Genomic DNA, 25,846 nt, shown 5'->3' with positions numbered 1-25,846 from the left:
AAAAAGGAAACTATCGGTTTCTCAGGCTCTCGTCTTCCACAGCGGTTGTGTTTCAGGGCAGCACACAGATGGAGAGTCTAGTGCCATCTAGTGCTCCATGAGCGATTTGACTCACAAAAACAGGGGGGGGCATATTTGAGTGGAAATACATCAGTGCTCTTGGATGAAAAGTACAAGAACTAAGGAAATTATTTTTTCAGTTTCCTGGGGGTCATGAAATCACGGGAAAATCTTAAGGGGCCATGGAAACGGAAATAATGAGCTTTTCCACAACAGAAACATGTTGATAACACGTGTACTGTCTTACATTATGCTTTTGGAGACTCTGTTCTCGTGGCCCTGTGTGGATTCAATGCCAACTCGGTGAATTGCAGAGATTCCTCGCATTGTAGGACGTCTGGTGAAGGAGAGGACGTTTGCCTGAGTGCGAGTGACTTTCCAGAAAAATAAAGTGATTCACCTTGGGTTTCTTTTAGGGTAACTCCTCTCGGCTCCTTGTACGCCCTACCGAATTCTTTGGAACAACTGGACTCTGTACAGAAGCCAAGGTCACGTACCGATCCCACACACAGTACACACACACACACACACACACACACGCTCACAAACTTCTAACCGTCCTGATGCAGAGGGAAATATTATACAAACAGTATCTTGTGTCTATCAACAGATGAACATGATCTGCGGAGTGAACAACTGCCCTCTCACCAGCCTCTCATGTCATGTTGACCCCCCCCCATCTCTCTTCTTCTCTGCCGCTCTGATCACAGACGAGTCCGTTGGCCCTACTTCCTCTGCACGACATCATCGGCTGGAAGCGATGCGCTATCATAAAACTCTGCCTAAAGAGATACGTGTGTGTGTGTGTGCATGTGTCAGTGTGTGCGAGAGTGAATCTAAAGGGAGCCAGGACAGATGCCATCGGGCAGCTGTGTGCTCTTTTCCTGTCCGACTGACTGACAGGCGGCGAAACCCTGTCCTCTGAGAAAAAAAGTCTCCTCTCGGTCCTAAAACCTGCCGCTTCGCTCTAAACGTCCGGCCACCGTTTCAAAAAACACTCACCGTCAGTGCTCGCCAAGCACCTTAAATGGGAAACAGTCGATTTACCAAGTTGTTGAGCTGTGTTAAGGGTGGAGACCGTCCAGAAAGAAATCTGATCTTCCACTACAGTATGGAAATACTGAAATGTGTTATTAGAAATTCATAGATGTACTGAAAATCATAGATTCAAAATAATAAAATAAAAAACTAACATGCAACAATCGAGTGAAAGTATTAGAGGAGTTTTCCCTTCAAGCGGTACATGTTAATGTATGAGTGTGTGTGTGTGTGTGTGTGTGTGTACTGTATGTGTGTGTCTGCTCGAGCGACATGAAAACAGCCAGTGGGATAAACTGTTCCCACTGGGAGATTTACATAAGTTAGGCATGTGTCAGCCAGTGCAGAGGCCACCCAAATACATAACAACCACTGTTTTTCGGCTATTTGACCCAAATTCTTTACTGTTGTGTTGCCGTCTTGGTGCCATTTGTGCATACACCTTTGATTTATATGAAAAAATAGATCGACTGAACCTTTGCTGGGACCTATTGCGCGCTTAATAACATGCTAATATTATCATATTCCTCCGAGATGATGTGTTAAGCAGAGGAAGGACAGAGAGATAAGGTTGTGGGATTGTGGAAGGGAGAGAGGGGTGGAGGAGGAGGAGGAGGAGGAGAAGAACAAGACGTGCTAATGGAAATTTAAGGAGGGTTTAGGTGCCGAGCAACAGGTGCGCGTGCGAGGGTTGTGTCTTGCAAGTGCTCTCCTCCGCCCACCGCACAGACCTAATCCCGGGCCCGCGCTACGGGAACAGGTGAGTCAGCAAGCCTCCATGACATTGATCAAACAAATGCATGATGGGAAAAACCAGGGGGGGACCGAGGCAGAGGGGGCAGCTGTCCAACAACAACTGCTGCCTTCATCTAACTGTTACACATCGGACGCACACATGTCCTTCTACAGGGGTTTGATTCGCACACACGCACCGGCGCGTGTGTGTGTGTCTCAATGGATTCAGTTAACAGGAACTTCTTCTTCCAGCCCTTCAGAGGAGTTGAATAGTGTGAACATAACAACTTCCTAAACGCACACACTCACACACACACCTGCTCTGTGACATTGTCTGTCGGCGCTGTGTAAAATTGTCGGTGTAAATTTAGCTGCCGATTTCATGTTTATTTCTGCTTCAGGCACCAGGCAGATTTCTCTCACACACACACGCACACACACACACACACACACACACACACACACACACACACACACACACACACACACACACACACACACACACACACACACACACACACACACACACACACACACACACACACACACACACACACACACACACACACACACGCAATTTAGTAGGTTTTTGATAATGATCACTGATAGCTACTGCCAAGTCACATTAAACCTTTTACTTTCATGTACTGTCTGATTTTTTTATTTACCATGCATAGTCACAGATATATTATTATTCACATTTGTGTAGAATAGGTACACCCATTTGAACGAGCAAAGGTGAACTAGACTTGAAAGTACACACACACATACACACACACACACACGTACACACAGCTTACAGTAAGTGGTCTGAACTCACTTTACAGCAGGCCTGCCAAATGCCATCCCCATGGCAATAACCCTTTCCCTAGATTGAGTGGCGGCTGGAATGCTCCCAGTGTTACCGTGCCAACAGCAGGAAACGTAATTCACATTGCAGCTCTATTCTTTATTCCAAGTCTCACTTCCTCTCAAGAAGGACACACACACACACACACACACACACACACACACACACACACACACACACACACACACACACACACACACACACACACACACACACACACACACACACACACACACACACACACACACACACACACACACACACACACACACACACACACACACACACACACACACACACACACACACACACACTTGGGGGGGCGCATCCTCTCTAAACTGGGGAGAATGAACCAGGTTCAAGAGCTGCTTCCGTGGTAGATGGAGTGAATCACTGCTGGCCACGGTCTGCCTCACATCCGTATCAGAGGAGGACAACATGGGAACGCTTTAAAAAACACAGCTGCTGCTGCAGCCGGCCGGGCGGAGACAGAGGCAACGCTGTAATAAGAATGTCACAGGCACAAGTACAACAGCAGCCAACAGCCACTGGACCGCTACATTAGATCTCGACTGATACCGGAGTTCCTTTTAAGACCAGTACGGGGAATAAAAGACTCTCTTGTTCACACACTGTATAATGGACACTCAACAGTTTAGTGAGCTGTAGACTGAGATTTCAGACACTAATTCTTTATCAATTGGCATCATCACTGACAGCTTAGAGGAGCACAAACATTATTTTCACATCTTTGCTAAGAGTTAAATACAGCAAATGATAACTATCATAAATAACTGAAACTTAATTGAATATAAAAAACAATCTATTTTCAAAGCATAAACAAACTTCGTTGAATTGGAATTTATTAAAATCAATGGCAAATGTACACGAAAATGCCTCCAATAATTTAACTGCTTATTTTAGCCCTACGATATCTGACCATATGAATCTGCAGGGCTCCACCTCAAATGCACTTCTGAATAACTGCATTCTTGTATCAAACATTACTGCATCAAAACATCAAACTTACATTATAAATATAGACACGGGAGGGGCGGTTTACTTCATAGATTTTTTTTTATCCTTGCGGTATCACTTTACTGCCTATCTCTGAGAGGGATGCCCAGCTCCATCACCAGGAAAAAATTTCCAGTGAATCATCTCCCCCAGCGGGAACAGCAGCCCCTGTCGACAAGTGATGTTTAATAACAGCAAGCTCCGACTTGGCCATCGCGGCACTTACATATTTATACACGTGGCTATCGGGTTTTGATAGTTTCGTATTACCTTTTAATGGATGCGTCAGTGTTTGGAGTGCGTGAGCTCATCGCTCTATCGGCGGCAGTGTGCTGGCCGCCGGCCTGAGGCTGCAGAGCGAGAGCTGACACTAGAGTGCAGCAAGAGACTCCTCACAAGCCAGTGGCCAACGCAGATCAGCTCCAGTTTCCCCTCCTTTTTTTTTCAGATAGAAGAGTAAAGGCAGATAGAAATGTGGGGAGGAAAAAAGTCCTCTCAAAAATCTTTGGAGGAGACGGGTCGGATGACACTGAAGCGCGGTGCATGAAAAGCGGGAAACCTGTTGCACGAGTCCGGATCCAACCTTACAGATCAGAAGCATAACAGCCTCTTTGCCTCTGCATCTCTGGCAATATTTGACATCATTTGACATAAGTCTCCAGACAACATGTCTTTAAAGGCCAGTGCTGTACCTTGCACCACCCTTTCCTTCACATTGTTTCAACACATTGTCTTTTTTCCCCCTGCACGTGGTTGTAAGAAAAATCACTTAAAAGCAATATATAAAAAAAAAGCTTATGAAGAAGAAGAAGGAGAAGAAGCGCATGTGAAAACCTACTGTACTTGGCAAAAAAAAACCCACTTTCTAATTCTGATCCTTGAACCCAGAGACGCCGGTGGTAGTTCGCCGATCATCCTGTAGATGGAGCCGTTCATTCTCCTCGTATGAAAAATCCCGCAGGCGTGAGCCTGACACCGTGCACTGGGATACAGTAGGCGCTGGGAGTCACTAGAGGGTAGCAGCAGCTCTCTGGATGTTACAGAGTCTGGACACAGGTGAGTCGGCACCTGACAGGAGACGCTGGTTTTGCGCTGTGCGCCTCAGATCCCTGACCTCAACTCAGTCATAGGTAAGATTCTTAAAAATCCCCCTTGGCTGACAGATGTTTGTTTGACGGGAACAGTATGCGTGCGTGAAACCCCGGCTTCAAATATTAATTTTGTACCAACAATATGCAGGGCCAAGGCAACAATCATCCTGCAGCTTGTATTTCATTCCCACAGAACTGAATTATTCACAAGGAGGGCGGATCAATATTTTCAGAGGGTAAATCCTGACGCGCTTGTTTTTTTGACCAGCTGGTGAGAGCATCAGCATCTCAGCAGCTGAGGCATAGTTTACTGTAGAACAACACCCCCGGCTCGGTTTGGGTGGAGCTGGAGCGTGGGGTGAGTTCAAAGAGAGAGAGGGGAGGGCGGGGTAAGACGAGGCGACTGGAAAAGTGTTTCACACGGAAACGCGCACAAATGCAGACCCAGACACGTACGCACACAGCCGGCCACACCTACATCGACGATGTCCCCCTGGTGCCGTGGCTCTGCATTTGAGGCCCCATCAGTCACTCCGATTGCACAACTGATATTCTGGGGGAGAGGGGAGTTCCACCAGAAACCCACTGCTTCTCAACATACTGTGGTGGTTTCCATGGTGACACAGAGGGAGGCCCGGGGAGATAAAGCAGCAGTGTTGCCTCAGATTAAGACTTTTTGGATGAAAAGGTAACTTAAATGTAAAAAAAAAAGTCATATGTGTGTGAATGTGTGCAGAAAAAAATCTCTCTCACACACACACACACACACAAACACACACACACACACACACACACACACACACACAGACACACAGACACACACACACACACAGACACACACACACACACCAACACACATTCTGCACTGGGAACGGCAGCTGGATGATATCCCAGCCTGCACCAGGAGTGGTGAATTATGATGTCAACTGCATAAAAGTGCTGTGTGTGTGTGTAGATGTGCGTGCAAATATCTCCTGGCCAAATGCAAAAAAGTTTATAAAAGGCCGCCATTTCTCTGTGTGTGTGTGTGTGCGCGTGCGTTTGTGTTCGTGTGTGTGTGTGTGTGTGTGTCAAAGGGCTGGGTGATGAATAATCCATTGTCCAGGCTAACCTTGGATGGTATGAGCTGTATTGGAAAACTGTCCACTCACACATAGCAACACCAGTCCCTGTCTGAGAGTGCATTGTAATGTGTCTGTGTGTGTGTGTGTGTGTGTGTGTGTGTGTGTGTGTGTGTGTGTGTGTGTGTGTGTGTGTGTGTGTGTTTGTGTGTGCACCTAGGGCTGAAACGGGCGTATTTCCACGCTTGGCTGAGGGTCCTGCTGTGACCTTATTTCCTGTGGAGGCAGTGGAGGAATGATGTCATCGTTGCTCAACCCAGAGTCAACAACTGCACCCCCCCCCCACAACACACGCGCACACACGCACACACACACACACACACACACACACACACAGCACCACCATCACTTTCTTTTTCTCTTTTCTCATCTCCTTCTCAAACTCCAAATGAATGAATCCCTCCTTTCTCTAAGCCAACTCCCCCTGCTGTCTCTGCATGGAGGTTGGTTCAGATGGCTTTCCTGCCTTCCTTCCATTTCCTCTCTGTCTCCACACTTATCTCCAGTGCTGCTTCCATCCGTTTTCAAAATGTTCTTCACCCAAGATAAAGGAGCAGATGGTCTCAAACATCAGCAGTTCACTTTCCACATGTGGATATGACACAAAGGCATATCCACAAACTGATTCCACTTTCATCACATGTGCTTTACATTTGGAAAGGACCAGAACGCAAGGTAGAAACTGTCTCATGGTCGGTACACTCTTCAGATCTGTCTTTTGACTACAGCATGTTGGCCATAGGTCATTTTCTTGACTGAAAAACGATCCATCAGTGGATATGTTACCAGTTACGAGGACAAAGTGAAGAGGGGAGCTCTATCACATCCTCCGGAGTTTCCTGAAGGGAAAACCTGCAAACAAGTCCTCACTTGACTAACCAGTGTGACTGTAGCCTCGTAGGAACAAAACCACTCAAATCAGCAGCGGGTTAATAAAGCCGTCAGCCTGGCAGCTCTGGATGCAGTGGAGTGTTTTCATGTGCCTGTGAATCACGTGGAGCTCCGAGACAAAAACATTCAGGCCAAATCTAGGTATAGAGGGAAAACATGCTCTCAAATGTCTGGCCTCGCATTTCACAGAGAGACAGACAGAAGAGAGGCCGACTGTCAGCGGAAGGCCATCGACCTCCTGAAGTATCACAAACGGATTTAGTCGCCCCCCCCCCCCCCCAGCATCACTCCTGAGCCGCTCGGAGTTCGACTGCCGTGGACCCTCCCCTGATATATATCAGCTGGCTTCCTTGTCTCCATGGAGATTAATGGGTCTGCTTTGATAGGTGTAGAAAGCCCTGTATTAGCCTGTCAGCAGCAGAATCAACAATAAACATGTGTGCACTCGCGCACACACACACGCGCGCACACACACACACACACACACACACACACACACACACACACACACACACACACACACACACACACACACACACACACACACACACACACACACACACACACACACACACACACACACACACACACACACACACACATCGGGATGCTGCTGCCTGATGCCAGTGTCATCTCAGAGGGGGCTTAACACAACTTCCCATCAAAGCCAAAGCGGTGCCGTCGAAACGCGGCAACAAATCTCCAAGGTGGAGCGCGTAAGTAGCTGTGTGTAGTGCGCAAGGGCAATTTTATCACATGAGTGTGTGTGTGTGTGTGTGAGGGGGGGGGGGGCTTGCCTTGTTTACAGTTTGATTGGCAGTTTAATGTGCAACTCGGGCAGGGGGGCGGGGTTGGCGCCGAGGAATATTAGCATAATTCCCAGAGTGCCAGAGTTCGTATTGGGTGTCAGAGAGCTATTCCCAAACTCAGCTGTGACCCACAGTAGCATGGAGTCAACTTACCCTTAGGCCAACAAACAACAGACACACACACACACACACACACACAGCCAGACACTCACACACACACACACGCACACACACACACACACACACACACAAATGCTTGGTCAAACACACATATTCACCTTATGAATACACCTACATGCACCTACATGTGCATGAACACATATATGCTGTATGAACACCTGGACATGTAAGAAAGCCTGGATGGGCAAAAACACACACACACACACACACACACACACACACACACACACACACACACACACACACACACACACACACACACACACACACACACACACACACACACACACACACACACACACACACACACACACACACACACACACACACACACACACACACACACACACACACACGCAGGTCCATTTACACTGTGGCGACAGTGCGTCTGTTAGCGGGATGCCATAGTACAGAGGGGTGGACAGATTTAGGTCTCCCTCACACCTAACTCTGCCAAGGGTGGAGGAGGAGGAGGAGGAGGAGGGTAACGACACCGTTAACACTCAGTGTGCCAACAGACACCCCGCCGACCCGCAAACCCCGCCTCACCTCACCTCGCCCCGCCCTTCAACCATCCCCCCGCTGGGCTCCAATCAGCACCTCTTATTGGGTTGCTCTGCCCTCCACACGGCAACAACTGTTATTCCCCGCTCCAAAAATAACGTCGCAGCCAATCGCAGGCGATGATGAGAAGTGGTGGTCAACGTAGACCACCTCGTTAACCGCAGGTGAAAGCAGGACACCGAGAGGACAAACAGAAATCACCCAGATGCAGGAAAAAAAGGAATAAACTGCAGAGAATAAATGCAAAATTCAAGGATGGCAAGAAATTACAAAGGATGAGAGAGACAAGGAGCAGAACAGAGAGAGGAAGGAGGGGAAGGCAGTCAGAGGATGGAGGAGGAAAGAGATGGTGTAATGATGTGTTCGGGTGCTTGCTGTTCTGTTCTGACTATGGCAGCTACCATGGTAACCTCATAAATAGGTGCCCTACATATCAGCAGGGCATAAGGTTACACAGCTCAGTAAATACACACACATACACACAAACACACACACACATACAATCTGTGGCAGGAGTGCTGAGAAGGAGGGATGAAGGGAGAGCAGAACAGTACGCAAATTAGTGAGAAAGAAAAACAAAGGAGGGGGGATGAGGCAGGGAGAGAGAAAAACTGGCAACATTAATGATTTGCTACCATGTGCCAGCGTTAATGTGTTGTCTGTCAGGCATAATTACCTAAATCCACAATGTGCTACACCAGAGACAGACAGAGGATCCCCCCCCCCCTCTGAGTTTATTCACTGCAGTGTCACCACACACACACACACACACACACACACACGCACATACACACACACACACACACACACACAGCTGTCTCCGTCTCTGTAGCATAACCCTAGATTACCTTTAAATATTCCCCAGTGAGGCAAGAAGAGCACACACTCACACACACACAATACAAAACACAAGTTTCAAACCGGGGTAAAGTCAACAAAGAGCCGCTCCTAACACAATGATGAGCTGTTCTTTTCCATGATTCAGAGCACCAGCCTTTGTATCCGAGCGCAGATAGGGAAACTGTATCGCCGTGTTCGTTGCAGTTAATGAATACTATTCATCACGGCCCATCAATTACAGCGACATCGATCCCGCTGTGCTAGAGCAATAAAAAATCTCGCCTGCGCACTTGATACGACACACATCGGAGGCAATAGAGACTCAAAGTCAAATTAGCAACAATCTACAACATTACTAAGGCACGCATGAAAAACTCAAAAAGTATTTTCTCAGACTGCCTATTTACTTCTTGTATATATATATATAAACCCTTCTGCATGTTAACCTTACAGCTGAAGTAACACAATAAGTCAACTTTCAAAACAATATTTAACCACTGCACTGTGCAACTAGAGTGAATGTGAATTCGATCAAAGCTGCACAGGATGCTGATCAAAATCAAATAAAGACAATTGGACTCGAGACACCTCCGCCAGTAGCTTTGTGTGGTACCGTACTCCTCATACCAGAATCAGCGAGCCACTGTTTCAGCCAGACTCGCCAGACACAAAGACAAATAGTTCACTAATGTCTATTTTCCAAAAGGAATTTTTAACTGCTTGTGCAAATAAAATCACATGTTGTGCAGCTGCAATACAGTAAGATGGCACTGTTCCGCAATTGTCAGGTTGACGCTCTGGCTGACCATTATCTTGTGCATTTGTCACTAGTTTTAATCTTTTGTGTGTCTGTGTGTCACTCACTCGAATCACCTCCGGAGTCTGCTGGATGAGTAGGGTCGAACCAGTGTCTCTCACAGCGGCAGGGTCACCGACAGCAGTGACAGCATCTCTTGTATCCGCCGCGGTGGGGATGGCAACAGGGGCAGCCGCGGGTGTGAGGTGAACTGAATGTGTGGAAGAATGAAAGCTTGCAGGTACAGATGTTGCAGGATCAGGGAGGTCACCTGGGGAGGCTTGTGTAACTTTGTGTGTTTCCTCCTTTGTAGGCTCGGGTATGGGAGTAGGCACAGGTTCGGGGACAACATGAGGAGCAGGTTTAGGGGCAGGTTCGGACGTAGCATTGCACAAAAGTTCAGATGTTGTAGGTACAGGCGTCGGTGCAGGTGAAACTGCAAGTGTATTTGCCAGGGAGTTTTTAGGCGGGATAGCCGGGACTGCATTTGTGTGCATAGACGGGGCAGTGGGAGCAGCGGCTGGTGGGTTTGTGCTCTCCGGGATCAGAGGGGTATCAGCTCTGCCCGTGGTGGCCAGTGTATCCTGCAAGAGCCTCATGACCTCCCGCTCCTTCCCACATTTCCTCTCAGCACTCCCTGAGCTTCCCGCCCCGGAGTCCACCAGCTCCTGGGCAAAACTCTCAATGCTTTCAAGGATCCTAAGCAGGAGTGCCCCATCCTCCTCCTCCCCAGCTTCGCTGTTCTCTCCCTGGGGAGGAGTGAGACTCGGAGAAGTCCTGGAGCCAGGGCCGTTCATGGCCAAGTGGCTAGCTGGCTTCGGGATTGGGAACTGGGACATTTTCTGCTGAGTGAGGGCCTCATTGGACGTGACCCCCTGGCCGCCCTCTCTCTTCCTCGTCTTGGCTGGAAGTGGAGGCTCATTGTTTCTGGGGTGACTCATACTCTGAGAAAGATTCTCCAAGTCCATCAGCAGCTTGTCAATGTCATCATTCCTGTGTGACACAGCTTTGGGCGCTGAGACTGTTAGTGAGGCAGTGGGGCTGTAGCCAGTGCTGGCTGGCAAAGTATTTAAAGAATTATGCAGTGTGTGTGGTTGGGACAGGTTCATGTGCTGACCTAACACAGTCCCGTTTTTGTTCTGGATAGTGTTCACCCCTCTGGTCGGAGTGAGTGTCTGTAGTGAGATTTGTTCTGGTGTCTTGCCCACATCTGCCTCCTCCTCCTCAATATAAAGAGCCTCCATGGGGGAAGCTGGAGGAGTGTGTGTGTATGGCGGGGTTGGGGAGGTACGAAGAGGGGAGGGAGACTGCGTTGGAGAGGAGCTGGAGGAGCAGGTGACAGATGGCGGAGAGAGTGAGTGTTGTGTGATGGAAGAATGCGAATGCTGTAGTCCATTGGTGAGGGAACTGGTTCTGGATGGGGAGCTTTGGACTGTTTTGGTGTGGATGGAGTCTGACTTCAAGGACAATGAGGAGGTAGAGGAAAGCGGGGAGGGAGTTGAAGATGCAGAACGAGGAAGAATTTTTTGGATGGGAGGTGACAGCACCACATCCTCATAGCGAGGAGGCTGCTCATTGCCAAATATCGGAGAGTAAGGTCCCTGTTGGATGGAGTGAAGTGTGTTGACCAGCTCAGCCAAATCGCTGTGGCCACTCCCGGGTGCAGCCTGACCTCCCTGCACGCTGCCTCCCAAACTGCCGATGCCTTCCAGCTCCAGGGGCAGTCGCTTCAGATAGGTGCTGAGTCGGGTCATCACGGCCCGATACACGCTGTCGGGACTGGCTCCTCCATCCGCTGGCCCTCCACCAGCTTTACTTCTGATGCACTGCTTAATGATGTCAGTGCATTTCTTTAGGTCTTCAGAACATTTAAGGAGGATGTCAAGGCAGGCTCGGATGTCCTCCCCGCCTGCTCCCCCGGTGCCCGCCTCAGCTCGAGTTTTCTCCAGCAGACGGGCAATCAGGTTCTCCTCTCCCAGAGTGCTGCGGTACAGGGAGGCCACTGTGTTCAGACTTTGGTCTAGTGACCCAAAACTTGACAGGCTGCTTGTTGAGCCACCACCTGCTTTGGTGATGGCCGACAAGGTGCCCAAGTTGCCCTTTTGCTTTGTCTCCTCCAGTGCTGGCCCTTTCCCCAGCATGAATGGTGGCATGTTCTCATCATTAGAAGTGGCCGTGCCGTTTGTGATGCCATTGGTGGTGATGTTAGAGGTGAAGTGGCCGTAGACGATCTCCAGGTCAGTGGAGCGTCGGCTAAAAGAGTCTGGCCGGACTTTACGACCTTTCCGGAGGGTGACATGGCTGGAGGAGGATAGGCGGAGCTTGTCAAAAGAAAACTCTTTGAGCTTACCACTGGCCAGATTGATGGCCTCTTCGGTTATGTCCTTCAGACTGCTCGAGCAGCTCAGGTTCCCAGTCGATGCCGCGCAACTCAGAGTCTTTTTACCTCGCCATGTGGGGCTGTCCTCCCCTAAAGACAAATTGCCGCTGCTGTCCGCCCTCTCCAGGCCACCGTTATAACTCGTATCCATGGCAACACTAATTTTACCATGGTTAGGAAGTTGCTGGGTGATCACATTACAGGAGTGCACGGGTGAGCTGCTCGTGTCAGTGTACACAGGGTCAGGTGCAACGAGCAGCTCGGAGCAGGTGCCGCGGTGAGCGACAGTACAGTCCAGACCCTGGGACAGCGCCCCGCATGGCCCCGAGCAGTAGTGCACGGCATGGGAGTGAGTGCGGCGGTCCACTACCACACTGTTGTAGCAGCTCACACTGCTCACCACTATGCGATAGGCTGCTGCCATGGTGACCAGTGTGCCTCAGGGCATAGGAAGCTCAGAGTAATGTCAACGTGTAAAAAAAAAAAAAATATATATATATATATATATATATATATATTTATATATATATATTACTAACAAAAAAAAATTCACAATGGATTAAAGTGTTTTGTAGAAACTCTTTCACTTGAGAGGGAAAAGGACTGTCTGCATTTTTAAAGAAATACAGCACAACGATGGAGCAAAAACGCAAAGAGGCTGGCAATCAAGACCTGATTGACCTGATCCGAGAGATCTTTAAAGGGTTCCACTCTCTTGCAGAGGCAAATAATTCCTTGTCAGAGATCTCGGGGCCTCTTTACAACAGCTGTACGGTTCCTCCTCTCTCCACAGGCACCTTCTCCGTTTCCTCTCGAGCTCATTAGACACTAATGATAGCCGTGGAGGATGGCGACAGCGGAACATCCAGCTGGGTTATCACCCGTCCCTTATCAGAAGCTGCCTCGAGGGCTTAATCTGAGGCCAGTGAGGCTTTAACATTGCCCCAGTCTGGGCTCATCAGACGGATGAAGAGCCCCCTTTATCTCGCTCGGTGTGTCTTTGTCCTTCCAAGTTGCGAAAGGAGCCGAAATCGGGCACAGCTGCAGAATAGCAGGGGACCAACCGCAGATGGCCGACCGTCTCCTTCTCTCCGCGAGCGGTTGTCTGGGTCTGTGTCACCCCGGTGCCGTCTCGCTCGCCTCTTCCTTGTCCCACTGTCAACCATGTGTCAGAGGGAGAGTGCGTCTCTGACAGGAGGGCACCGCCTGCGAGACAGGAAAAGGGGGGGAGGGAGGAGACAGGGTGAGAATGAGGGGAAAAGAAAAACAGAAAAAAAGAAAGTGAATCATTAAGACAGTAAGCAAGGCGTGGATACATTCGTGTGCCTAAATATGGAGCCACGTGTGTGCAATACACCCTCCAGCTATCCTCCCGATGACAGTTGATACGGGGTTCTTAAGCTTTTTGTCATCAACAACATGCAAAACTGCACTCAGCTTCCTTCCACGTCAACCTCAAATCCACAACCACACACTTCACGATAAGAAAAAGGGGGAAACAGGAGACAGAAGAACGGCGAGTTGAACAGGCTGAGCAGAAGAAAAAAAAGGAGACACGACGACTCCTTTCATCTCCAATACTTTTCCCGAACGCCGCTGACAAATCATGACTCAGTGAAAACACAGGCAGGTGTGGTGAAAAGAGAAAACACCTGTTGCTTTCACATTTCTGGCCCTGTATATGGGGGGGGGGGGGTAGAAGCAAAACACTGTACAGATTTCAGTTTCAATAAAGTTTTGCTTCAAGGATTTCAAACTTTTTTCAAAATAAAATAAAAAGAGCTCATACTGGTGATGCATTTATATGCGGTAAAAATAAGTGACGCAAAATGTGAAAACAAGTAACACGCCACATACCAGGAACTAACGGAGTCTGACAAGAAGCTGAACGCAGTGGTCAGTAATACTGTGAGACTGAATGGTAAAATGATTTAAAGGACGTGGAAAGAGTGAAAAAATATTCCACGAGGGAGTTCTTTTTTTCTCCTCATTCTTCAGCATCACTCTCTCACTTGTGTTTCTGTTTCATTCTCTATCAATTCGATTTGGTTGCCTTTGCGTCTTTATTACTGATTTTGATTCCTCTGTCTCCCTCTTCATTCTGGCCTCCTTCACATGGACAACACACACTGTACTTCAGGGCTTTGTCCCGCCCATGACTTGCCCATGTATACTATATTTACATACATTCAGGCACTCATGAAAACACAGACGCAGAGCTGATAGGGTTGGTATGAGTTCAGGACTGCATAGCTGTGGGGATGCAGCATTTTCAGAATAACCACCGGAAGAAAGAACAACACTGAGAGGTTTGCACAACTCCCGAGTAGAAGACCGTGATCTGTACGAGGCTCTCCGCGGAATTGTGCAGCCGGGGTGTTTCTGACGTAAAAGTGTGAAAAAGGAGCGAGTGGGGAGGGAGGGTGGGAGGGATGATTGGTGGGAGTCGTGGGTGGGGGGATGTGGGGGCAGCTGGAAAGGTTGGGGAGGGGAGCTCGTGCCACCTGGAAAAACAACTTTTAAGACTTTGTACGGAGACAACAGGCGGTCACCTCATCTCCCTGTCTCACTTTCTCCCTCCTTTCTCTCTCTCTCACACACAAACACAAACACAAACACAAACACACACACACACACACGCTGACAGCTGGATGCTGCTCAATCAGACTCTTGAGTGGGAAAATTACACTCCCTGGCAGGCTGCACTTGAAATCCCAACAGATACGCTCACATGTCCAGGCTCTCTTCTTTGTCCTCGCTGCACACACACTTAGTGTCCGTGTATATATCATAGTAAACAACAGCTTCCCAAAGTGATACTGAGCATGTAAACAAACTCCAATGGTGTTTATAACACTGAACAACCTCCACACACACACACACACACAGACACACACACACAGACACACACACACAGACAGACAGACAGACAGACAGACAGACAGACAGACAGACAGACAGACAGACAGACAGACAGACAGACAGACAGACAGACAGACAGACAGACAGACAGACAGACAGACAGACAGACAGACAGACAGACAGACAGACAGACAGACAGACAGACAGACAGACAGACAGACAGACAGACAGACAGACAGACAGACAGACAGACAGACAGACAGACAGACAGACAGACAGACAGACAGACAGACACACACACACACACACACACACACACACACACACACACACACACACACACACACACACACACACACACACACACACACACACACACACACACACACACACACACACACACACACACACACACACACACACACACCCATGAGTGCCTGCACATGCCTAACTGGCAGATACAGTACAGAAAGATATAATTCACTGGTGAGCTCACACACACACACACACACACACATTCTGTGGAGCGTTTTTCAACCTCTGTCCTGATTTAGTGGGAGCACCGTTTTGTTTTTTTTCTCTCCTCTGGATGTATTTTACGGGCGAGTCAGAGGAGAATGGGAGCTGGTATCAGCTTTCACTCTCGACAAGCCAAAGCTTACAGCTTTTAATCTGGAACGTCTCTGGACGTGAAAAAGATGCAGGTATATTTTTCCGGTGCTTTGGCGTTTGGAGAAAAAACATAACACAAAAAAGAAAGAAACTTAAACTCTCGGTGACTCACATTACATCTTGACTCCGGGAGCAAGTCGGTCTATTTTTCGAATGAAAACTTTCATCGGGCTGAAACTCGTCTTTGACCAAACCTCCTTGCTTTTTTTGGTGAACTCTCAACAAAGGGCACCCTAATGCAGTTGGCGGTGCTTCTCATTTGTACCCTTCATCCTTTGCTTCGCCAATTTCCCTTTACTATTTTCACGCTTTTCTTGCTCTCTGCGTCCTCTGACCTTAAAGGCGGAACAAGGGGAGAGACGTGGAGGTGGACTGGTTGATTGGGTTCAGTGACTCTGAGAGAAAATTAGGTTATTTGTGACAACCTTGCTCCTTTTTTCGCCTCTAACCTTCCCATTCTTTCAATGTCCCCCTCTCTTTTTTGCCTTCGTCCCCCAGTCTAAAAAAGTCTTGCCTTCAAACTGACCTTCACCAGGAAGCACTTAATCACTGGAGGCCACTTCTGTCACAACTTTCAAACCAACCATTAAAAGTATGTTTGCGCATGTGTGCGTGTGTGTGAGTGTGTGAGTGTGTGAGCGTGCATCAGCAACGAGCTTGTGTACTTCCTGCAATTTATGCTACATGCATGTGTGAGCATGTATATGTCAACAGGGAACACAACGAGGGGCCGAGGGGGGCCTCCCAGGGGAAGTGGGTCTTTGTGAAAAAGAGGGCCCTAATAGTAACGCCAAACATTTCCCCTCGGAGTGGGAACACGTCTATACTAGTCCACTCACTGTATGTATGCACGCGCGCACACACACACACACACACACACACACACACACACACACACACACACACACACACACACACACACACACACACACACACACACACACACACACACACACACACACACACACACACACACACACACACACACAGAGAGCTCGATGCACATCACACAGCGAGAACAGCGAGAGCTCGGCTACGCCACACACATACTGAACAGAGAGCAGAGCCGAGAGAGAGACTGGCTGCTCTGTGGGTACTGACTTCTGCCCCACAATGAGGGACAACAGTAGCAACAAAGGAGGGATTACTGGGGCTTTATGTGCAACATTACTCTCCTCTGAGAAACACACACACAAACACACACACACGCACACACACGAGGAAACACACAAAAAAAAGCCTGGTGGAAATGAAATTCATCCAATTGCAAGTCTCATCAACAGGCACATAAATACATTTCATCACTTGTTAAAAATGTCAATTTTAAGCCATTTTCCATCTTCTCTTCTCTTCCCTTCCTCCTTTTCTTCGTTCATCTCATTCTCTCCCACTTCCCCCCCCCCCCCCACCCGCACTCTGATCTTTACAAATGTCTCATGAACTAACCGCAGTTCTGACCCACTTCTCTGCTTCGTTCTGTAATCTTCACATGCATAATTTACTCTGATTTCATAAAGTGCCTGTTTGAATGCGCACGCACACACATGAACACACACACACACACACACACACACACGCACGCATGCATGCAAGCACACGCGCGCGCACTTCACAGTCTCTTGCAAATAGAGCCAAACTTTTTCTGTAGCAGGATTTTGTTCATCAGCTCCGCATCAATCATCCGTCTCTCTGGCAGACGGACAGACAGATGGACAGAGGGGCAGACAGATAGATGGATGCTCTGGCAGACAGCTCTGTCCTTGTCAAACCCGGGCCACACTTCAATTACCATCATTTTTGTGTGTGTCAGCTGCAGCTGCAGAGACAGTCAGACTGAGAAAGAAGGAAGAAAGATGGCCCAGCTGGCAGCGAGACTGTCCAAAACAGGAAGAGGAGAAACAATTGTGTTCCTTGTGCCGATGAAAAACGGCAACCAAAAGATTAATTTGGCAGATAGATCGGAGAATTTCAATACATAAATCTGAAATGAGCCTTAAACAAGGTAAAAACGACCTCCCCGTGACTCCAGGTTCGAATCCTACAAACACAACATCTCCACCTTCCATCATTTTCGCTCACTTTCCCCTTTCCGTTGAATGATGGAGCGGAGCTCGAGGTCCAATAAGTTTCAAATGTAATATATAAAACATAGCAGGAGGTTTCTGTTGACAGTGCCAGATGCACAGGGTCATTAGTCTGTCTTGAGGAGGAGGGCTGGAGTTCTGAGGCCCTGGCAGGTTCCACTTAGAGACAAGCAAGGAACCAGACGTGTGTGGATGAGCCAAGACACTGGCTGGAGAAAGAAGAAAATCAGAGGGGATATTTAACAACTAAAGATTACCGTATGGTTAAGGTGTTCGTAGGTTTTCAAGTAGCAAGGAATATATAACCCTAGTCATACATCTGTGGACAAAGAACGTCCCTAAACGGATGGACGACAAGCACTCAGGTGCTTTCTGAGCTTTCTGAGGTTTGGAAAGCTGCAAGACTGAGTATTACAGGGGGAGGGGGGGGGGGCTGAGCATGTGGCTGTGTCTGTGCGTCTGGCAGAGACTTGGGGGATCTCTTGTTACGTCTGCCAAACTTATTGTCTGGAAGAGACCCAGGTTGCTGCGAACACAAATCACTGTACTCCGGAGACACTCACACACACACACACACACACACACACACACACACACACACACACACACACACACACACACACACACACACACACACACACACACACACACACACACACACACACACACACACACACACACACACACACACACACACAGCTGTTCATGATGAAACCACGTCTGCAGGCTTGATGGAGCACACCCCAGAATCATGGCACCGCCCTTTATAGGTCAGAAAAGCAGTCGGGGCTGAACTGGATTAAGCTACGTGCAGGCAGGTCTGGGCCTTTAGGGAAAGTTTTATTTAAAAAAAATCACCGTGTGGAGGCATTTTCAGAGTTTTCCACAGACGGAGCGACGAGACGGAGAGCGCGTTTCTTTTAATGGTGTTAATTAATATAGAAATTTGCTATGTTAAATGGAGATGAAAATCTTCCACCTTCCGATTCAACAGCGAAACTCTCATTGTCTCATTACTGACTTTTTTGTCAGCTTTTTAACATCCCTCTCCGTTCTCTTACTCTAAAAAGAACTCCCTCTTTTCTTTGCTTAATTATTTCCTGCTTTTCTTTAACTGGCCACACGCTCCTGAGATGGCACAGGGGCTCCTCCACAGCTCGACTCCCACAGCGCTGTAACAGCTGTTCCCCCGGCGCTCCTCACATGTCTCAGGAAGGTGGGCAGTGTGTGAATAGCTGAGCACCTCATTAGGAACAAAACTACACAGAACACACACACACACACACACACACACACACACACCTGCATGTACATAACACACTCACAAATTTAAAAAAAACACAATACATCCCCTGAGGGATTGTGTTTAGGGCAGCAGGATGTTTTTGTGCTTCTGAGTCGATGAAGGAAAGCAGTGACTCACATCTTTTCTTATCCTTAAATGTTTCCTGGTCAAAACGGCTTGGCCTTATAAGGCTAACACACACAGTCTCGATCATGCACACGCAAGCACACGCACACTTTTGCAGACACAAACTCAGATACCAATGAAATTTAAGGTGGGGAACGATTGGTATACACCCATAAGTGCAGGGACGCCAATGACGAAGTACATGAATAAATTCATTCCCCGCACAACACTTACATGCAGATAAAAACATGCATGTGACAGCAAACAAGCACGGGCACACACACACACACACACACACACACACACACACACACACACACACACACACACACACACACACACACACACACACACACACACACACACACACACACACACACACACACACACACACACACACACACACACACACACACACACACACACACACACTGTCCATCCTGCCCTGCCTGGAGCTCACTATGACCCGGTGCCGTTTTTATAAAAAAAAAAGCACATTTTGGGTGATGTCATGCTTTTGGTCGCCCTCTGCTAATGCACATCATGGAGTAACACAAATAGGACATCAGACACAGACACACACACACACACACACACACACTATTACACAAGACGAAGGACACACAAGAAGATCTATTGTAATGCACAATGACAGCTGACCTGGATTCAGCCAGTCAACTGTTTATTCCTGCCACCACCTACAGTAGGTGACCCAGACCCAAAGGCGAACCAGCTTCCACCAACCACGGCGACCAGACAGCCGCCGAATAGAATGAGGTCCACACACTGTTTCTCTATGACGTGAAAAACGTGTGGCTGATTCTCTCGATCCACATTTTAATAAAACTGAGCCCAAATTCATTTTCTCCTACAGCAAACTTAGACCAAGACAAAGTTTAGAAAGCCGCTTTTTATCCACAGCATGAGAATAAAAATACTCAAGTTCTCAGCCAACAGCAGCATCTGCGCCCTGGTCCACCCTGAGTAATTTAATAGCTTACAGAAACATAACACAGCTCCACTTTCAGCTTAACAGGCCGACGATTGGCGGGATGCTGTTTATTTCGGTTTCCAGAGTTTCAATGGAGCATGTATATACAACAGACGTAATATTCCTTGATCTACCTCAACACCGATGTTTCCGATCAGCCCAGGGACGTCTCTGGTGAAACTTGGTTGTCAGAGACACTCTCGTTAAGCTTGACAGCCATATGACAACTAAAATTCACATTTTAAACATGTTCAAAAAAATGTCTACCTCTGTCATTTCTCGAGCTGCTTCAAGGTGCAATGTAGGTGTACGTGTTGGTTATGTCTGTTGAGGCTTTTGTGGTCGTTGCTGCAAATAAAGTATCTATCTATCCTTGGAAGAGGAAAGGGGGTAACACTATTAATTATGAGGGGATGAGTGTTTCAGGCACGCTCAGAGCCTTAAAAAGGAAGAGAAGTAGAACAAAACCAGACGACATGGAGCCAGAACCAGATCCAATCTCAGTCTCGGAGCAGAATGACTCGTTCCAGAAAGTTCTGGGCTCAGACATTCCCGGGATACCAGAGAGCTTTTTACACTAACAGACAACATCATAAAAGTGTAACACAAAGAGCAGGACCGCTCAAGGCACACGCACGCACGCACGCACGCACGCACGCACGCACGCACGCACTTCTCCATCCGGGATATTGTGCTGAAATATAATAAACAATCAGAGTAATCACAGTGAGCATCCGTCAACACGGTGATGCGGGAGCCACCAGTTAAGTCTCGATGTTTGGTGAGAGGTGTCCAGTGAGGAGGTGTGGCATGACACACACACACACACACACACACACACACACACACACACACACACACACACACACACACACACACACACACACACACACACACACACACACACACACACACACACACACACACACACACACACACACACACACACACACACACACACACACACACACTCGCCACATGACTAGTGAGGGTGACAGGAGAAAGAGAGGAAGAGGCACAAGCAGGAGAGACACAGATGGAGCAAGCATCGTCACAAGAGATTTATGAAAACAAGTTCTTATTGATATGATGTCACGATGTCCTTGTCACAATTACCTGCTCAAAAAGGCAGCATGTATACGTAGATCATTCCAGCGTAAATCAATGCAGCTAAAAAGAAATCGCAGGTATAGGGAGATGTGGAAAAAGATGTATAGAATGTTGACTCCAACTCTTTCAATTTATGAAATGTGAGATACACAGTACACATGAAAACATTAGCCACATTCTTGCTGCCGGGGAAATTAAATCTGGATGTGCGAAAAGTAGCGTCTTAAAGACATAGACACAATATCACGGGGAGACATAAAAAAAACATACATTTTCACACTCATGACGACGTTTCGAAACATGACGTATATTCCAGACATGTTTGTGTTCACTGGGCAGTTGCATGTAGGCAGCAGGACAATGTGTTTATAATCAGGGAAGGACTAGAGATCTCCAGATTTTTAAAGAAAGCCATATAAGACCATGTTTAGACTGGAGCACTGAGGCCAGACTAACTAGTCTGAGGGCCATCTATCGCTCGTGTGCGTGTGTGTGTGCGCGCGCGTGTGTGTGTGTGTTGACTGCTGTCCCTGTCCATCAGAGGGTCATATGAGGAGCAGATTAGGGTTTCTAACCGCAAACCCCTGTCGCCATGGCCCATCGTCACGGAGACGGTGAGGAGAGTCATCGTGTTCCGATCCACCACTGACTCATCCCTCCTTATCTTGCCGCCGTGCGCGCACATGCGCACGCACGCACACACACACACACACACACACACACACACACACACACACACACACACACACACACACACACACACACACACACACACACACACACACACACACACACACACACACACACACACACACACACACACACACACACACACACACACACACACACAAAACCACATCTAAATCCGGACTTTGATGTGCGGCCTCGCCAAAAAGTCACATGTTCCTCATCCCCTCTCCTGCCCCGACATCTCCAGCTCTCGTATCATTTTCAAGTCGGAGCAAATTAACACGATCGTCCAAATTAGCGTCGCAACGGCCAATTCATTTTTTTCAGATTTTATGAATGAATCCACTGATCACTTATACCGTAAAATGTTTTTTCCCTACTGCTGTTTTTATGAATCTTCCAATCAAAAGGACCAGTTGAAGGGATGTTAACACGTGGACGTTAGACTATCATCACATTTGAGAAGTTGGAGCTGATTTGAACTGAAGGAGCGTCTTGGACGAGCGGTGGAACTTCTTCAGGAATCTACAACCAAATCAATTTGCTCCTGACTCGACACATTTTTGCATAACTAGAGGCCCATTTTTCCCCATTTGCTTTTAATAAGCATTTGATTAAACAACAAGACGTGGCAGCTACAGTATCTCCGAGAGGACTTTACGAGACTCTACAATACTTTCCACCTTCTGCACGCTGAACGTGGAGCGGCTCAAATAAATCTGCAAGATTGATGGTCCACACACCTCATGCTGCTACTTCTCGCTGACCGTTGGCTCCAACCAACCCTCTAATCAAGAGTTCCACGATGTTCGCCGCGGCGGCAATTTGGTGTAAGTCATCCCAGCAGTCCTCTAAATTATCCCCACTATTAGTGGATTTCCGTCTACCTCGAAGGACCCTGTCTCCGAGCCACGTAATACACAGTTATTGTTATTTCTTCTCCGTCATAGGAGCCTTTCACTGACGGGGCCTATGGGAGCCAAGTCTCGCTGAACAGTGAAGTTTCGGCAGGACCGAACCGTGGCACTTGGGGCCAGCTGTCACTTTAAGCCTGTAAAGAGGGGTTATTTACAACCCGACACACAAACAAGACCATAAACTTGGACTCTCCCTCAACGCCCCCTCCCCGCCTTCGATTAATCCCGCGGCCGCGCGGAACGCAGCCTCAACTGACGGCAAATTTGTGGGCACAAAGACACCACGTGAAGATTTAATAGATGATAAACAGCTTATGGGTTTAATTAAAGTGACTGGAAAAGAAAGTGACTGGAATTGTTCATTTATAAGCCTGTAACCTCGCAAATAAATGTATTAACACGGAGAAGGAAAAATCAACAAGTCTCTCTTGCCTTTTCTCTCTCTCTCTCTCTCACACACACACACACACACACACACACAAATGTCACATCCTCTGTAACTGGGTTATTTTCTTCCCTAGAGTTTAGGGTCTATTCTTGGAGTTGTGTTTGTGCATGTGACCCTGGTCGCTGCCCACGGTCAAATGTCCGGCTGCCCCTTCATCTCAGGGAACGTACATGTGCACGTTTTTTTTTTTTTTTTTTGGGGGGGGGGTGTCTCAGTGTCTCGGACACACACAACCTTATCCTCAGGGAAGGGGCCGGTTTTGCACCTTTTGGGCCCATCACTCACCTCTCCTCCCTAAAAGCGATCCGGCCCATTGTCGCCACTCAAACTTTCTCCCCCTTGTCCTCTCTCCCTCTCCTCTTCTTCAATCTTTCATGTCTCGATCGACGCTTCTTTATCTTAATTCGTCCTGCTTAAATTCCCCCTGTGGATCAAACCCTTCGCCTCCCTCAGCGCCGGGGAAGATAAATACTTACAGTGTCTCTCCTCCATCCATCCCTCCTTGCTGGTCCCTTTCTTGACATCAAATTCCATCTGTTTGAGACATCAGCCCACACAGCAGGGTTTTTCATAAGCCCCTCAGCATATTGCCAAGCGCATACAGGCTCTGGCAGGGATGTGGCTTTAGCTGAGCGTGTGGCTGTGGCACAGCGGCTAAGCCGAAGGTTTAGGTCTAGACTTCTCCCTAATGAGAAGCAGGCCCTCGTGTACAGAACGCCGCAGTCGAGGTCTGGGATGTTATGCACACATGAGTCCACATGGCTGCATCCGCGCAAAAGTGCTTTTTTAGACTTTTAGAGAAGCTCAGAGCTGGCCGGCTGCGATTGGGACAATCTCAAATTTCAATTGTTCCAGCGTACAACATCTGGCCAGGAGATGGTCGCACCAACTCTTCCTGAGTTCAAACCTCGGCACCTTGACAAGGTTAAGGGAGTAAACATTGAAATAGGTTGCAACAGACCCACCTTTAATGTTGAGCTCACTTTTGATTTACAGTATGTAACTGCCCGGCCGGTATATCTGGTTTGCTACATGTTAGGAACAATGACAGACTTAAACTTAGCGATGAACTTGAAAGGTGAACGATGAAGAGAAGCAAAAAAAAAAAAAGAAAAAAAAAAGTGGGAAATATCTGGTGTAGAACAAGAGGCAACAGGTGAGGCAGAAGATGTTGAATGGAGGGGAGGTAAAGTAGAAGAAGGGCAAAGAGAAAAGAAATAAGAGAGCAGAATAAAACAAGCAGAATGGGAATAATATGATAAGACAGAATGAAAAGAGCTTGTTTGTCCAACGAGGTTTGGTCTCACCGCACATTTAAAGTAAACATAAGAAGAGAAGGAGAGGCACAGGGTGTTTTTCTGCCTCCTAAATATAGCTGCAGGCTGCATGTGTGCGCGTGTTTCTGTGTGTGTGTGTGTGTGTGTGTGTGTGTGTGTGTGTGTGGGGGCGTGTGTACATCTGTTTGTAATATGGCAGCACAATGGCAAAGATTTACTACATGAGCTGACTCCAGTACAGCTTATTAGACTGCAATAATGTCAACCGAGGACTTAACAGAGACCTGAGGAGGGGCCTATACCTGTCTCCGCTGTCATTGCACGCACGCACGCACGCACGACATGCACATAATACACGCACACAACTTCTTGACAGTCCGCCCAGTCTTGCAGGCCAAATCAAAAAAAGGAGAACGAACATGGTGATCTCATGTGAGACGGTGCTGTATATGTGGAAAGAATCTGCCCAGGGGCAACATACATTCACACGCACGCGCGCGCACGCACGCACGCACGCACGCACGCACGCACGCACGCACGCACGCACGCACGCACGCACGCACGCACGCACGCACGCACGCACGCACGCACGCACGCACGCACGCACGCACGCACGCACGCACGCACGCACGCACGCACGCACGCACGCACGCACGCACGCACGCACGCACGCACGCACGCACGCACGCACGCACACACACACACACACACACACACACACACACACACACACACACACACACACACACACACACACACACACACACACACACACACACACACACACACACACACACACACACACACACACACACACACACACACACACACACACACACAGTTCTGTCACCTGAGGAAAATAACAAGACCAGCATGTCAAGAATACAAAGACAATGGCCACAGCTTGTATGACTCACCATGCCACACACACACACACGCACACGCGCGCACACACACACAGTCTCCCTAGGGTTGCGGCTTAGAAAAGAGCATTCCCTCATTATAGCAGCAT

The 25,846-nt window shown here is 48.1% G+C and overlaps 1 protein-coding gene across 1 annotated transcript in view; it reads right to left on the bottom strand.

The window, feature by feature from the left end:
* Window positions 1-25,846, bottom strand: part of ppp2r3a (protein phosphatase 2, regulatory subunit B'', alpha) — a 55,298-nt gene that overhangs the window by 11,142 nt on the left and 18,310 nt on the right. Inside the window, exon 2 of the mRNA XM_035610259.2 lies at window positions 10,061-13,578. Coding sequence (XP_035466152.2) covers window positions 10,061-12,796 — 2,736 coding nt within the window. The 5' untranslated portion in view covers window positions 12,797-13,578. The remainder of the gene's footprint in view (window positions 1-10,060; window positions 13,579-25,846) is intronic.

This window comes from Scophthalmus maximus, chromosome 15 (genome assembly GCF_022379125.1).
Source record: "Scophthalmus maximus strain ysfricsl-2021 chromosome 15, ASM2237912v1, whole genome shotgun sequence".
Lineage (NCBI taxonomy): Eukaryota > Metazoa > Chordata > Actinopteri > Pleuronectiformes > Scophthalmidae > Scophthalmus > Scophthalmus maximus.
The sequence above is the reverse complement of the archived record's forward strand: the minus strand, read 5'-3'. Positions and strand labels throughout refer to the sequence as shown.